This window comes from Equus przewalskii, chromosome 1 (assembly GCF_037783145.1).
Source record: "Equus przewalskii isolate Varuska chromosome 1, EquPr2, whole genome shotgun sequence".
NCBI classification, from domain to species: domain Eukaryota; kingdom Metazoa; phylum Chordata; class Mammalia; order Perissodactyla; family Equidae; genus Equus; species Equus przewalskii.
The window spans coordinates 131,781,346-131,794,709 of NC_091831.1; the positions used below are offsets into that span (position 1 = coordinate 131,781,346).

General features: G+C 46.1%; 1 protein-coding gene across 3 annotated transcripts in view; it reads left to right on the forward strand.

Moving 5' to 3' along the window:
- Positions 1–6,771, forward strand: part of ANXA2 (annexin A2) — a 42,240-nt gene extending 35,469 nt beyond the window's left edge. For all 3 annotated transcript variants that reach the window (XM_070578693.1, XM_070578683.1, XM_070578672.1), the window contains exons 8-13: positions 1,119–1,178; positions 2,863–2,956; positions 3,503–3,598; positions 4,064–4,122; positions 5,245–5,367; positions 6,410–6,771. In XM_070578693.1, the coding sequence (XP_070434794.1) occupies positions 1,119–1,178; positions 2,863–2,956; positions 3,503–3,598; positions 4,064–4,122; positions 5,245–5,367; positions 6,410–6,469 (492 nt within the window). In that variant the 3' untranslated portion in view covers positions 6,470–6,771. The remainder of the gene's footprint in view (positions 1–1,118; positions 1,179–2,862; positions 2,957–3,502; positions 3,599–4,063; positions 4,123–5,244; positions 5,368–6,409) is intronic.
- Positions 6,772–13,364: the final 6,593 nt, after the last annotated feature.

Sequence of the window (13,364 nt, forward strand, 5' to 3'; positions counted from 1 at the left end):
GTGACTCTGGGAAGGTCACTTTGCCTCTAAGTATGGCCACATACTCAGGACCCAGTGGGGAGTAACCCTTTTGTTTCTTTCACCTGCTCTCACGTCATATGAGAGGATTTATCCAGGTGGTCCTTTACCTGGAGAGGGGGGTCTTTGTTTGTCTGCTGATGTTAACATATTAAAGTGGATGAAAGGCATTTCCCTTTTGAGTCTGAGCTCTGACCAGTGTGCAGTTTAATACCTATGTGCCAGAGGAGGGAGGAGAAATGATCATCTCCAGGAACCCTGATGACAAGTGATTGACTCACATCTCCGTTACTGTAGCAACTCCATGCCACCCTCCCTGGCTCTCCTCTCTTCCACCTGCCCTGTGCACCGCCATCCACCCATCTTTTTGAAGTCCCCTTTCCCCATTTCATTCCCCTGATCGAAACCCGTTTCTGCTCCATCAAATCCGAACGCTCAACTGCCTGTAAAAGTCCTCTGTACCTGGCCTTCCCTCACTTAATCTTCCTCCCTAGGGGTCCCTCCTGTTCCCCTTCTCCGCCAGCCCGGCAGGACCTCACTCACCTGAGTGTGCGCAGCCTGTCCCTGAGCTCTTCCTCCTGTGTGGACTGGCTTCCTCCCCTCCCCTTTACTGGCTGACTCATCCTCAGGGTCCACCTCAGCTTACCCCATTCTCCACAGATTTTGTGACTATAGTGTCCGACAGATTTCTCCCTCTTTTGCATTTCACATCTTCTTAGAGCTGTAGATTACTGTGTTGTTTGACCATTTGTTCCACGCTTATTTCTCTATCTGGATTGAAAGCTCTCTGAGGGAAGGAACTGAATATCATTAGGTTTTTTGCGGGGGGCGGGGGATGGATCCTGAAAGATGCTTAGCCCAGGACTGGGTACCAAGGAGAAGATTGACGATGATGAGGCACAACCCCCATTTCTCTGCCTTCCATTATTGTACCAATCTTTGGTCTTATCTATACTTCAAAGTGAAGAAAAATTTTAAGTGAGTGATAATTCAGTAAATTAAATAATGGCTTACATGAGTTGGGGAGAAAAATAACATTTTTTGTTTTAAAATATACGAAGAAACATATTTGATGTTCTTAATTTTTTTTTCTTCCGTAGGGTAGAAGAGCAGAGGATGGCTCTGTCATTGATTATGAACTGATTGACCAAGATGCCCGGGTAAGTGCCAAGCTTCTTGGTTTGTTTCTGTTTTCTAGTAAATCTCTGGATAGTCTGTGTAGTAATTTTCTATCCTGTGTAACAAATTACCTCCAAACCTAGGGGCTTAAAACAACTAACATTTATTATCTCAGTTTCTGTGGGTCAGGAAATTGGGGAGTGGCTTAGCTGGGTGGTTCTGGCTTGGGGACTCTTGTGAGGTTGTAGACAAAATGTTGACTAGGGCTGCAGCGTCTGAGGGCCTGACAGCATCGGAGGATCTACATCCAAAATGGCCACCCACATGACGGTCGGCAGGAGGCCTTAGTATCTTTCCACATGGCCATCTCTCAGGGGTTGCTTGAGTGTCCTCACAACATGGCTCATGGTTTCCCCAGAGTGAGAAGGGAGAAGGCAAGGAGGAAGCCAAGTTCCTTCTATGACCTAATGTTAGGAGTCACAGACTATCATGTCTGTCATACTCTGTTCACTAGAAGTGAGACACTATGTCTGGCCCACAGTCAGTGGGAGGGGAAGTAGGCCCCACTGTTGGAAGGGAGGCATGTCAAAGAATCTGTGGGCTTCATTTTTACTTTCTGGGAGCAATAGTTATTACAGGTATTCCCTTATAATGCTGGTGTGAATTCCAGGATCCATACCTGACTCACATACACTTGTTTAGGCTTTGCTTGTTTGGAAGTATACGTTTCTGCAGGGTGTAATACAGCTGTGCACACTGGCGTGCGTTTGCTACAAATGAACACCAGTAGAGTGAACGAGATGGGAAAGCAGAACAAGATGGCGGAGGCTCAGCCTGGGAGAGGAAGGCTCATTGCCCTTTGTGGTCGAGGAGAAGGGGAGGACGCCAGGGGTCCTTCCTTTTTCTCCAGCTGAATAGAACTTTTGCTGGTTCTAGTCTCATAATCACTGAGAACTATTTGTTAAGCTGATTTAGATCACTATGAACGATAGGCCTTTCCCAGAGGGTCAACAACCATTGCAAAGCATTTCGTAAGAGCTGCAGAACAAAATTAATTTAAATTCATTTTACTTTTAAAATTGAATATATTTCACACAGCACTTTTAGCAGGAGGTAGGGAAAGGTTTTAAATAAAGTCCTAGCAGTTGGGTTTTGTAACTCCCAGATAGTGGATGGTCCCTGAATGAGTACCTACCCTTACATAAGCCTTCCTCCCTCTCTCCCCACCATTCTTAGCAATACCTTCAGCCCATAAATTTTCTAGAAACTGAAAATGAGGTTGGGCCAGCTCCATCCTGTCCTGAGTCTCTAAGAAGCTTGGGTGTGGGTACCTGACCTGTAGCTGTCTTCAGTGGATGACCATCAGCTTATCTGCTATTAAAAGTGCCAAGGGGAGGAGGCTTGGATGTGCTAATGAACATTTGCTTGTCCTTCTGTATATAAACAGAAGCCCTTGGTCCTTCCTTTGGTGCTCAGGGAAGGAGATTTGGACAGCACCAACCTCATGAACAATCTAGTGTCATAGTGTGTCTGTCTGTGCCTTTGGTAGACGGCTCTTGATTAAGACTTTTAACCTAAATAGTACGTTTTTGCCCATATCTGCAGTGCAGTCATCCTTTCTCATACAGCATTTTGAATGTGTAGGTTTTTAGTTTTTTGCATGAAATTTTTTATGACCACATCCTGGAGTGGGTAGTTAACTCTCCTGGTTGGTTGTGCTTGTAGGATCTCTATGATGCTGGAGTGAAGAGGAAAGGAACTGATGTTCCAAAGTGGATCAGCATCATGACCGAGCGCAGTGTCTGTCACCTCCAGAAAGGTGGGTGCTTTGCTGAGGAGGTCTCAGAGCCCAGGCCAGCTGGTGGTCTGTGTTGGGGCTCAAGTCTGCCAGAACAAGGTTCACTCTCCACTTTGCACTCCCATTTTCCCTCACAAGTCCATTTACTCTTCTCTCCCATTTTAGATCCTTCTTTCCCCTAAATAGATTCCACATTTGGTGCTTTAGCTTGCCGCCCCTTCTTGTCTGAGGATCATTTTATCTTGCTATATTTGTTGGAGTAATGGACTTTCCTGGATGCTGTGTACTGTTTTTCGTGGCTTTCAGTTGGTTTCTCTCGGGAGATGAAGATGGTCAAAATACGTGGCCTGGGCACTGCCAGTCAGGACAAGCGCACGTACGGCTGTCCCAGGGCAACTGGTGCAGTGTCAGCTCTGGTCCACCAGTGCAGCCCCTAACCCTCTAGGATGCCATGATTGTCCTCATTTTTCCTTTTTTTTTTTAATCATGGCGTGTAACTGTGTGAGTGATCATTGACAGTTTTAAGTAGTGGCTCTGTTATAATAATTATTTGTCACTTTTCCTCAGTATTTGAAAGGTACAAGAGCTACAGCCCTTATGACATGTTGGAGAGCATCAAGAAGGAGGTCAAAGGAGACCTGGAAAATGCTTTCCTGAACCTGGGTAAGCAAGTGTGGTCCCCATCTCTGGTAGGCATCAGCTTTCAGTAAACTGTGCTGAAGCAGAAGTCACGAATGGCTGTCCTGTTAATTCAAGTGTGTTTAGGAGGTGTGGCTTCTTTCCATGATTTGGGTGGTTTCATAATCTTCACTGTATAAATTTAATATATGAAACTGAGGAACAGCTTAAATTGGTATAACGGAGAGTTGCCAAGGAGGCTTAACAAGAGAAATGTCACTGGTGGGAAAGCTACTATATCCACTTGGGTTTCTGCGGCCCTCAGAGGGCCCTGATCTAAAACCACAGTGGAGCCGAGTGTGTCAGAGGAGCCCCAGTATTCCCTTAGCTTTCCCATTTCACAGCCCGTTCACGTTGCATCAGGTCATCTGGTTTGTGCTCTGGGGTTGGGGCCTCAGCCCTACTGGTGGAGGAGAGAGGAGCAGCTGACCCCTTTTCTTCTCTCCACAGTCCAGTGTATTCAGAACAAGCCCCTGTATTTTGCTGACCGACTGTACGACTCCATGAAGGTAAGGGCAGCTGCCTGCATGGTCCGTGTTTCCAGGAGGCTTTTCTTCTTTTGTGCCCCAAACTAAGTGTCCTTGGCTAGCGGATGGAGGAAGGAGCCCCACTGTCCAGATTCAGAAGCGCACTGGTCAGCTGTGGTTGTATTTGACAGTGAGAAAACCACAAATCCATCTTCTGTCTCTCTCAACTACTTGCACTCATGTTTGTGTACAGGTAGAAAATAAAGTGTCATGGGAAAGAGAAAATGCCAGATAGTAATCGTGTCTGACTCCTGCTCAGATTTCTCTGGGATTTCCTCCTGTTACACCAGAGTATAGACAAGCAAGGGAGGGAGAGATGGTTAAGCAGCCACTATGCAGTCGACGTGGTGCTGCTTACTTTACCTGAAGTCATTACCGAAAAGCCTATGAGGCTGATGTATTTTCTTTATAGATGAGGAGACTGGAGCTCAGAAGGCTTCAGCTTGCCTGAGATTACGTAGCCACATTTGAACTGAGGTCTGACTCTAAAGTCAGCCCTGCAACTTCCCTTAAATGCATTGTCTCTTCCCACAATTCCATCCCGTTCCCACCCCTCAAATGTGCCTGGAGCTTTCTGGCTTCCAGGCTCTTGCCACTTTTTCCTGGATCACCCCCTCGTCCACTGCCTTCTCCGGAGCATCTCTCCTAAGGTCTCATGCCAGATAGGACCCATTCCTTCGTGCCTCTAGTCTGAGGCTCTGGAAGTAAACTCAGTGGTCCTTTCTGCTCATACCATTCAAATGGCACAGAGCCACGATGAAAATCTGGTGGCAGGTCCTCTCTCTGTAAGCCCCGAGAGCCAGGAACTTTTTGTTACGTATGTAGACTTGCATGCTTCTTGACCTGAGCCCCGCAGTAGTTGGTGTGCACTATACGTGCATTGAACGTGAACAGCTGGGTTTGTGATGATTTCGTCTAGTGTGTTTGAAGTTCCGAGGTGCTCATTTTTCTTAAGGGGGTAGTTTCACTATTACCTTTGCAGTCTCTTAGAGGGCAGCATCAAGAACCCAGATCAGTTCCATATGCAAGAAAACTTACTAGATTCTCTTTTAATGATTAACACTGTCAGTGAATTGTAACTGGGAACATCAACTTGAATTTCAGGGCAAGGGCACGCGCGATAAGGTCCTGATCAGAATCATGGTCTCCCGCAGTGAAGTGGACATGTTGAAAATTAGGTCTGAATTCAAGAGAAAGTACGGCAAGTCCCTGTACTACTACATCCAGGTAAGCCCCACTGGGCCGTGTCGGCCCTGCCTGGCCATCCAGGGGGCCTCGGGGCCCCAGGCAGGTGGCCTCTCAGACCGATGACAGGGTGGTGATTGTCTGTTGTCTAATTCACTGAGGAGGAGATGCTAGTCATCAAATATCAGGGATTTATTTTGAAAGCACTATTTACGATTTGTCCTGGAATCTTATAGAATCAGGCAAATTCTTTATATTTTCCACATCTGCTATTCTACAATGATAATTGGTGTTTATGACACAGATTCTGCAAGACTTGACATCCTGAAGAGAATTAGATCAATAAATTTTACTATATTTTCATTTCTTGAAAAACCCTTTGTGATAGGTCTGACAACATTTAGTTACTCAGGACTCCCATCTCTCCCATCAGTTTAGTCTCTCTCCATTTTGGAGAGATGGAGCGTTTGTGTATAAGGAGTGACTGCGCTCACAGTGGTCCCCATTCTAAAAGATCCTGAAACTTCCAGAGGCATGCCCGTGGCTACCAAGGATGAATTGGAGGTGGGTTTGGTGTAGCCAGGTTTGTTAGGGCATATGCTTTAAGTTTGGGGACCACTTAGACTCTTAGTAACTGTTTCCTCGCCTCACCAGCTTATCCCCACGTGACCTTAAGAATCCAGGAAGCAGCAGAGTGAGGCAGGAAGGTACCCCATCCTCTCTGGAAGGGTGAGGACCAGGGCGAAAAGTGGTGGTGTTTGCTGGACCTCGCTGCAGTAGCAGGCCAGGTGCTGTCGCTCTGCGCGCCAACCACGTTAATCCCCGGTTCCTCAGGTCCTCTCCACCCTGCGGTAATAATGGGACTTGGAACTCCCCTTGGCCACACTCCCTGAGGGTCCTCCCATGATGATAACGGTGGTTTGGGCGTGGCCTTCCCTGCTTTTGTGTCCGGGCAGGTGGCACAGAGTCTTCCCCTGTTAATAGCGGGAGCGGCTCTGGTGTAGTGGGCCTACTTGTATGTTGTTGTGGAGTTTGGGTCTTTTTCCTGATACTGAATTTCCTTTTTCTCCTTGGCCCTTTGTAGCAAGACACCAAGGGCGACTACCAGAAGGCGCTGCTGTACCTGTGTGGTGGGGATGACTGAAGCCTGTCCGGCTCGAGCATCCAGGAGTCAGGCTTCTGTGCTTCCTGCTAACAGTTCTAGAAAACAGCTTGCGACTAACAGCCCCCTTGTGCCCATCCCTGTGAGGATGATGTTAGCCTTGTGCCCCCATCCTTATTTTAGATGCCTACGCGTTACCCGGCTTTCCCGTCTAGTCTCTCCTTTTAGCCAAAGAAATGAACATTCCAAGGAGTTGGCAGTGAAATCTATGATGTGAAACACTTTGCCTCTTGTGTACTGTGTCGTAAACAGATGAATAAACTGAGTTTTTACTTTAGAAACGAGTACTTTGTGGACCTCGCTTTCAATTTAATGTTTAAAAATCAAACATGCTTAAGGGTTGTATCGTTCAGTTGGTAAGGCTGTCCCGTAGAGGAAGAAAGCTCTAGAACTGAGCTGTCTGATGTGCTAGTCACTATCCAGAGGTGGCTATTTACGTTTAAATTAATTTAAATGAAATAAAATGAAAAATTCAGTTCCTCAGTCACACTATCCACTTTTCAAATGCTCCATATCCACGTATGGTTAGCAGCTAGTGTGTCAGACAGTGCAGGCAGAGAACATGTCCATTAGACTAGAATGCTCTATTGCACAGCTCTGTGTGCCCAGGAGATGACAGTACCTGTGGGGGAAAAAAATCCCAGAATGACCCCTCCATCTGTTCATCTTTCTACAGGTAAATTAGGGGAAAACAAGCGTCAGTGGTGGCCTCAAACTGGGAAGAAGGGTAGGGGTGGAGTGGTGGACTCTGTTTAGCAAACATTGGAAGTATTTCTATATAAATAAATGCCATTCTGCCCCAACCTCGTGGGCTCACCTGTCAGGCTACAGCGTTCTTGTATAGGAGGTGTGACAACTGTGGACTGGGAGCATGGGAAAGAAAGGGATGGGTTTTGACGAGGGGTTTGAGAAAGACGACCCAGAGGAGAAGCAGCATTTGAGCCGCGCCCTAAAGTCTAGGGTGAAGTTTTTCAGCTGGGAGGAAGCTCTCCACACAGCTTCTGATCATGGATAATAAGTAATTCATACAACTGGTATACATTCCAGAAGGCACAAAGACTAGGTAAGAGAAAATTATGTCTCTGTCTCACTCTCCCAAACAGCCAGCCGCTTTGCCTGGAGTCACCTGGTTTCTGGTCCGGCCTTCGTTGGCAGACTGCCTAATCAGCGTGGTATTGGCGTATTCATATGTCTCTCTGTTGACAGTGTACAGGTGCTGTTCATAGGCTGCTAGCCCAGGACACTGCGGACAGCTTGCTCACACGGGTGCCTCCCCTGAGCGATGTGTAGGGCTGCTGGTGGGGATGGTGGGGGTGTCAATGACTATCCCCAAACCTTTCTACTATATTTCCTCCTTGTCAGAGGATGCCCTGTCAACCTCTAATTCTTGACACCTGGCTGATGTAGGGCACGCTCAGGATTCCACAGGGAGCTTGGCAGGGAATGGAAATAAACGTGTGAAATGGGCTGGTTGTCTGGAGAAATGGAGAACACGTGCCCCACTTTAAGCATTCAAATTCCATTAAAACAACACCGTGGTGACCCAATGAAAGACATCTGTGGGCTGACTGACTGGTTATTTTGACCCTTTGGCACACTTGAGACAGAAGCGCTGATGGAGCGTGGCGCCCATAAAGTGCCGGTAAGGCTGTTGAGATGGTCTTTAAAAAGCAAGTTATGCAAAAGTCACGTGTGTTCTCAAATGTATCCTTCTATGCATATTAGAATTGATGTCCGAATCCCAAAATAGACTTTTCCGTGTGCTTGGGGCAGAGTTTAAGGAACTGCATAGGAAATGGGACCTTTCTGTTTAACCCCGAATTACCGTGTTGGACTCGGAATTGACAGGGCCAGGCAGAGGCTGTCAGGAGCAATGTTTCAGAGCAGGAAGCATTAGACTTGGTCTCCACCGATGTGCAGTGTACCTCAGGCTGCACAGGGAAGGTAGAGGCAGGAGAAAGCAGGGCCGCGCAGCCCCCGAGCGTGGGCAGGCTTCTGCTCCCTCCGAGCCCTGGGCAGCCAGGCCACTGGTCTGGCTGGTCTGGACCCTCCAGCAGGGGCGAGGGAAAATCCAGAAGGCAGACTGGCACAGGAAAGGCACCCTCAGAACTGTTCCAAAAGCTGCCTGCTGTCTCCCCTGTATGGAGCAGTGGTTGGGCACTTGGGGTTTGCTCTCATATTCTTCCGGATTCCAGCCTGTCCTCCTCAGTGAAAGCTGTCCAAAATATTTCTTGAAGTAAAGAGAACCATCTGGAGATTTGAATATTCTCCCAATTTTGCTTTGTAAAGAGACAGAAAAGGGCACCAAGCAGGCTTTAACATTTTGTCGGCTGATAATAAGAACTTCGACCTTATTCTTTGAGGAGTTCAAGGCAATGCATGCAGTGTAGCCATGGAAACTTATTGAACTGTGATTGTGAACAAGAAGATGACTTTTTTCCCCTGACCTGTGTGGCCGGGCTGGGCAGAGCTGTCACATTCCACAACTCCAGATGGCACCCTTCACATGGTACTCTATGTGAATGATATCTCCCCTGGAGTTGTGCGGTGCACAACCTAATCGGCCACACATGACCTATGTGGTGACCTGCTCTATATGGTGACTCTAGGTGTGTGTGATGGCCTATTAAGCCTTTTGTCACAGGTTGGCTTCCAGATTAGAATTGGAAGACAAATTTTACTTGGAAACACATGGATAACCTCTCAAGGCCTCATCTTTTCCATGGACTCTTGCTCTTTGGACCCGTTTTACTGGGCTACGCATAAACGGCTATGCATACGAGTCTTCCCAGTATGTGAATTTCCTATGGTGTAAATTATTAGTAAAGATAGCTACAGCAGGGAAAACCAGGCTCACAAAGTGGCTACATTTAGCAGGAAAAATGATTTGAGGACAGAAATCTTTTAAATCAATTTTCAGTCTTTAAATGACTCCAATCTCCAGGCCTCTCCCCACATTTTGACAAACGGTTTTGGCTTCTTATCCACATCAGTTTATTTGACCTCCTTTTTCCATCAACTACCAAAATGAAAACTCTGCTGCAAGAGAGAGAGGGAGCAATTTTAAACATCCCCTAGCAATGAGGCAGAACACGCTATAGCCATCAAGTTCTAGTTGTTCATTCTATTTATTGAAAAAAGCCTGTAGCCTGATTTCTTTTATGCGAATACATTTGAGCAAGCAAAGTTTATAGAGATGACTTATCTCATTACATTAGAAGAGTGATTTGCTATCTCAGCATCTATAAGCAATTTTAACAGACATTTCTGGATGAAGAAAAGCTTTTGTAAATATATGCGAAAGACACGATTTCATCAAGCATTAAATTGGAGGTGCCCTGGAAAAATATTACATTTGTGCATTCAATTAGCTTGATTGTGGCTGGATTTTGTCCACTGAAGGCAGCATTTCTGCAGAAAAACAGAAGCATTCCCTATGTCAGCTGGTTTCCTAAAACAGAAAAGCACACTTTCTTCTTTTGCAAGGTCCTCTTTTGCATTTGTGCTGTTCCCAGCTATGCGTTCCTAATCAGGCCGCTCAGTCTTGTTCTCCACAGTAGAGAGTAAGGGGAGAGTGAACCAGAAGCCACTTTATTTAGGCCTTATGGAAATCCAAACCCAGTGATTCCAACTTTAAATAGCCTGCACGTAGTCTAAAAGCTAGGCAAAGCTTGGGCAAAATTGGGACTGGTCAAGGATGGACTTAATTTCTCCAAACTTCCCTTCCTGGTCTCTGCAGGACCTCTCTCTTCTTTCAGGGTCTGCGGGATGCTGTTTCAATCTTGGCATGGCTGTCCTAATAGCTTTGTCCTAATAGGTATAATATAACATAATATAATATAATAATATAATATAATTCCCTTTGTCCTAATAGCTATAAACTCATATATGACCAGGAAGATTTTTAAAGTCGAGAGTTGAGCAGGCAATATAGGATCTCAGTAATTCACTTATTCATTCATTGACATTAATTTATTCAATAGACAGGCCTACTATGTGCTGGTGACTGAACTAAGCACTGGGGATTTGAAGAAGAACAAGGCAACGCTGACATGTAGAATGATAAAGGCTGTGATGGAGGAAGGCACAGGTGCATGGGGACCAGAGTAGCTGATGAAGCACCTGGAAGGTTTCTGGGGAAGGCAATCCTTAAACCTGGATTTTTGTGTGTGTGCATTTTTTTACGACTTCAAGAGTAATACACAATCATTGTAGAAAGTTGGAAGATACAGAAAAGTAGAAAGAGGAACACGTAAATCCCCTGGAACCCCAACTAGAAGCACTCACTGTTAACATTTTGGCAGGATGACCTGTTTGAGAATTAGCTCTTGTTTCCTTGGCAGTAAGCTCATCAGGATAGAATAAGAGGCAGTTTGTCAACCTCCCCCTCCTCAAGAGGGAGGGCTGGGCCTAAGGCAGTGAAGGTCAGGCTTCCCTTGCCACAGAAGAGGGAAGTGGCTTTTGAGTGTTCAAAGTCTAGTTCGAGAAGATGTTGGTCTGGAGTGTCTCAAAGGGAAAGGCTCTTGGTGGAAGGAAGAAGCAAGAAGCCTCTCCCCAGGACGGCTGGCTTTCCAGAGACTGAGCTGGGTGCTGCCCAGGAGACGAGGGATGGTACCCAGCCTCCACACAGTGCCTGGAGCATCCTGACCTCTGATGGGGGAGTCTGGGCATTTTCAGGCAATCTGAAACTGCCCACAACAGTGTTGGGTACCTCTGGGAATGTCTTAGTGACTGGGCGTGGTGCAGGGGGAATGGGGCCCTGCCCAATGTGAAAGTCTATTTTCCAATCTTGATCTGATTTGATACCACTTCTTCCCCCGGTCACCAGAACAGCCCACGTCCCACGATGAATTGCTGGAAGAGAATCTTTTTCTGTTTACCTTCTGACTTCTTTTCTTTTTGACATTTTATGATCTACAATATTTATCCCAGATAAGTCAGAATAAGCATTCCAGACACTTCAGAGTTCCATCCTTTAGATCTAACTTTGTGCTTTGAAGAGCCTAGGATAGCTAAATTTTGCGTATCAGTAGGGAAAACAGGCTCCTATTAAAGTCATAAAACAAGAGAAGGAAAATGAAGGATGCACTCCTGATATTGTATTCCAAGTTTCTGGGAAAACAAAGAAATGACAGAAAATGATTTCAGAGCATAAGATGAAATAACAGAAGAGGTAGAATCAAAACATTTCAGCTTTTCAGTGGGATAACTACCAGTTTTGTTTTAATATGAGGTTTCCATGTAGTTAATATCTGGCTTCCAATACTAACAGATACAGAATAAGATAAGGTATGTCAGCCTTGCTCCTAGCCTCTGTATCTTTGTTTCTCCCCTTGGCTGAGGCCTCCAAATCCCCGCATGGAAATTCAGGCCTGGCCTGGCCCTGGTTTCAGATCTATTCTGGCTCGACAGTGGAATAGTTAAAGGGCTGTTCTCCCACTGCTCCTGGGACTGTGATGGCCTCCCTTCTGCTCTGGGAATGAGTGAGCTGTGCCTGGGTTCACGCTTTGCCCCCAGCATTGTGCCCTGCTCTGATAACCCTGGCCCTGTGGGGGCCCTGGTAACTGACCTCATCCCCCAGTTACCCAAGCCCTGTGCTGTCACGACTCTTCTCCCGATGCCCTGGAATCATTCCTGCTAATCCCAGTCCTCCTTTGCTGTTCCTTCCTGGATGAGCGTTCACATAACAGGGGCAGCCATTCTTGAAGGGTGAGCTCTGCTCAGCAGTTGGAATAGCCCCCCACTGTCTCTTTCCATTGTCACCAGTAACTATTTGCCTCTACTCAGAACATTTCCTATGGTCCCTTGCTTGCCTCACCTCACTATAAATAACCACCCAGGCACTGATGCATTCAGAGCTGATAACACAAGTTGTTTTTGGCACAAAGAATGTGCTACATGAGTTCAGAGACTGGATAACAACTTTTTCCTCTCTTCGCCCATCCACCTGCTGCTCTGCCAGAAACTCCCTCCTTGACATTAGTCTTTGCATGAAGACATTGTCCTCCTGTAAACACATCAGGTGGGTGGGGTGATTCCAGGTAATCATTTAGCATACTGGATTTATAGACATTTATCATTTCTTCAACAGAGAATGTGGCTCTTAAAGAGTAGGACGTGGGATGGGGAGGTTTTTTTCCTTTTACTATTTCTATTTTTCACTATAAACAACAACAACCAGTAATAGACTGCTTTTCTTCACACTCATATGGATTTTAGGAAATTATTCCCTTTTCCCCTAGAGATAAAACCTACTGACAGAAAAGAAATAATACCACATTGTGAAATCTGCAAATCCCAGAAGTCAACAGCTTGAAGACAACCCCCAGGGGCAGGGAAGAAAACAAGTGTCACAAGAGACAAGACATCACATATGAGGACAGCAAGCTGGGAAATGACTGTTTCAATGCCACTGACCCAGATGACAAGTACCCTTCTACTCCTGGAACCCACTGCCACCACCTCAAAGGGTCTATGTTTTGAAGAACTCTTTTCAAAGGACACAAGAGTTGTGTTGAGGAGAGGTGCAATGACAATGGTTCAAGTATGAATAGGAATCATGCCAAAGTCCAAAGTCAGGGGAAGGAAACCCAGAAGTGTCAATATCCTGCTCCTTCAACCAACTGCCTCCATTGTACCCAAGAGGGAGTCTCAGAAACATCTGAGGGATAAAATCAGTATATATGTCATCTTCCTACAAACCCTGTAGGGTTTCTTTTTCCTGACTAGATGGTGATCAGCTTTGCCCTGAAGAACAGAGACAGATACAGAGACTGTAAGAGTTAAAAAAAAATCAGGTGGAAATTGTGCTTCCTTCAAAATAACGTGGCTCCATAACTGCCTTTTCTCCTGGTCTAGCAACTGCTTTCTCCCCCTG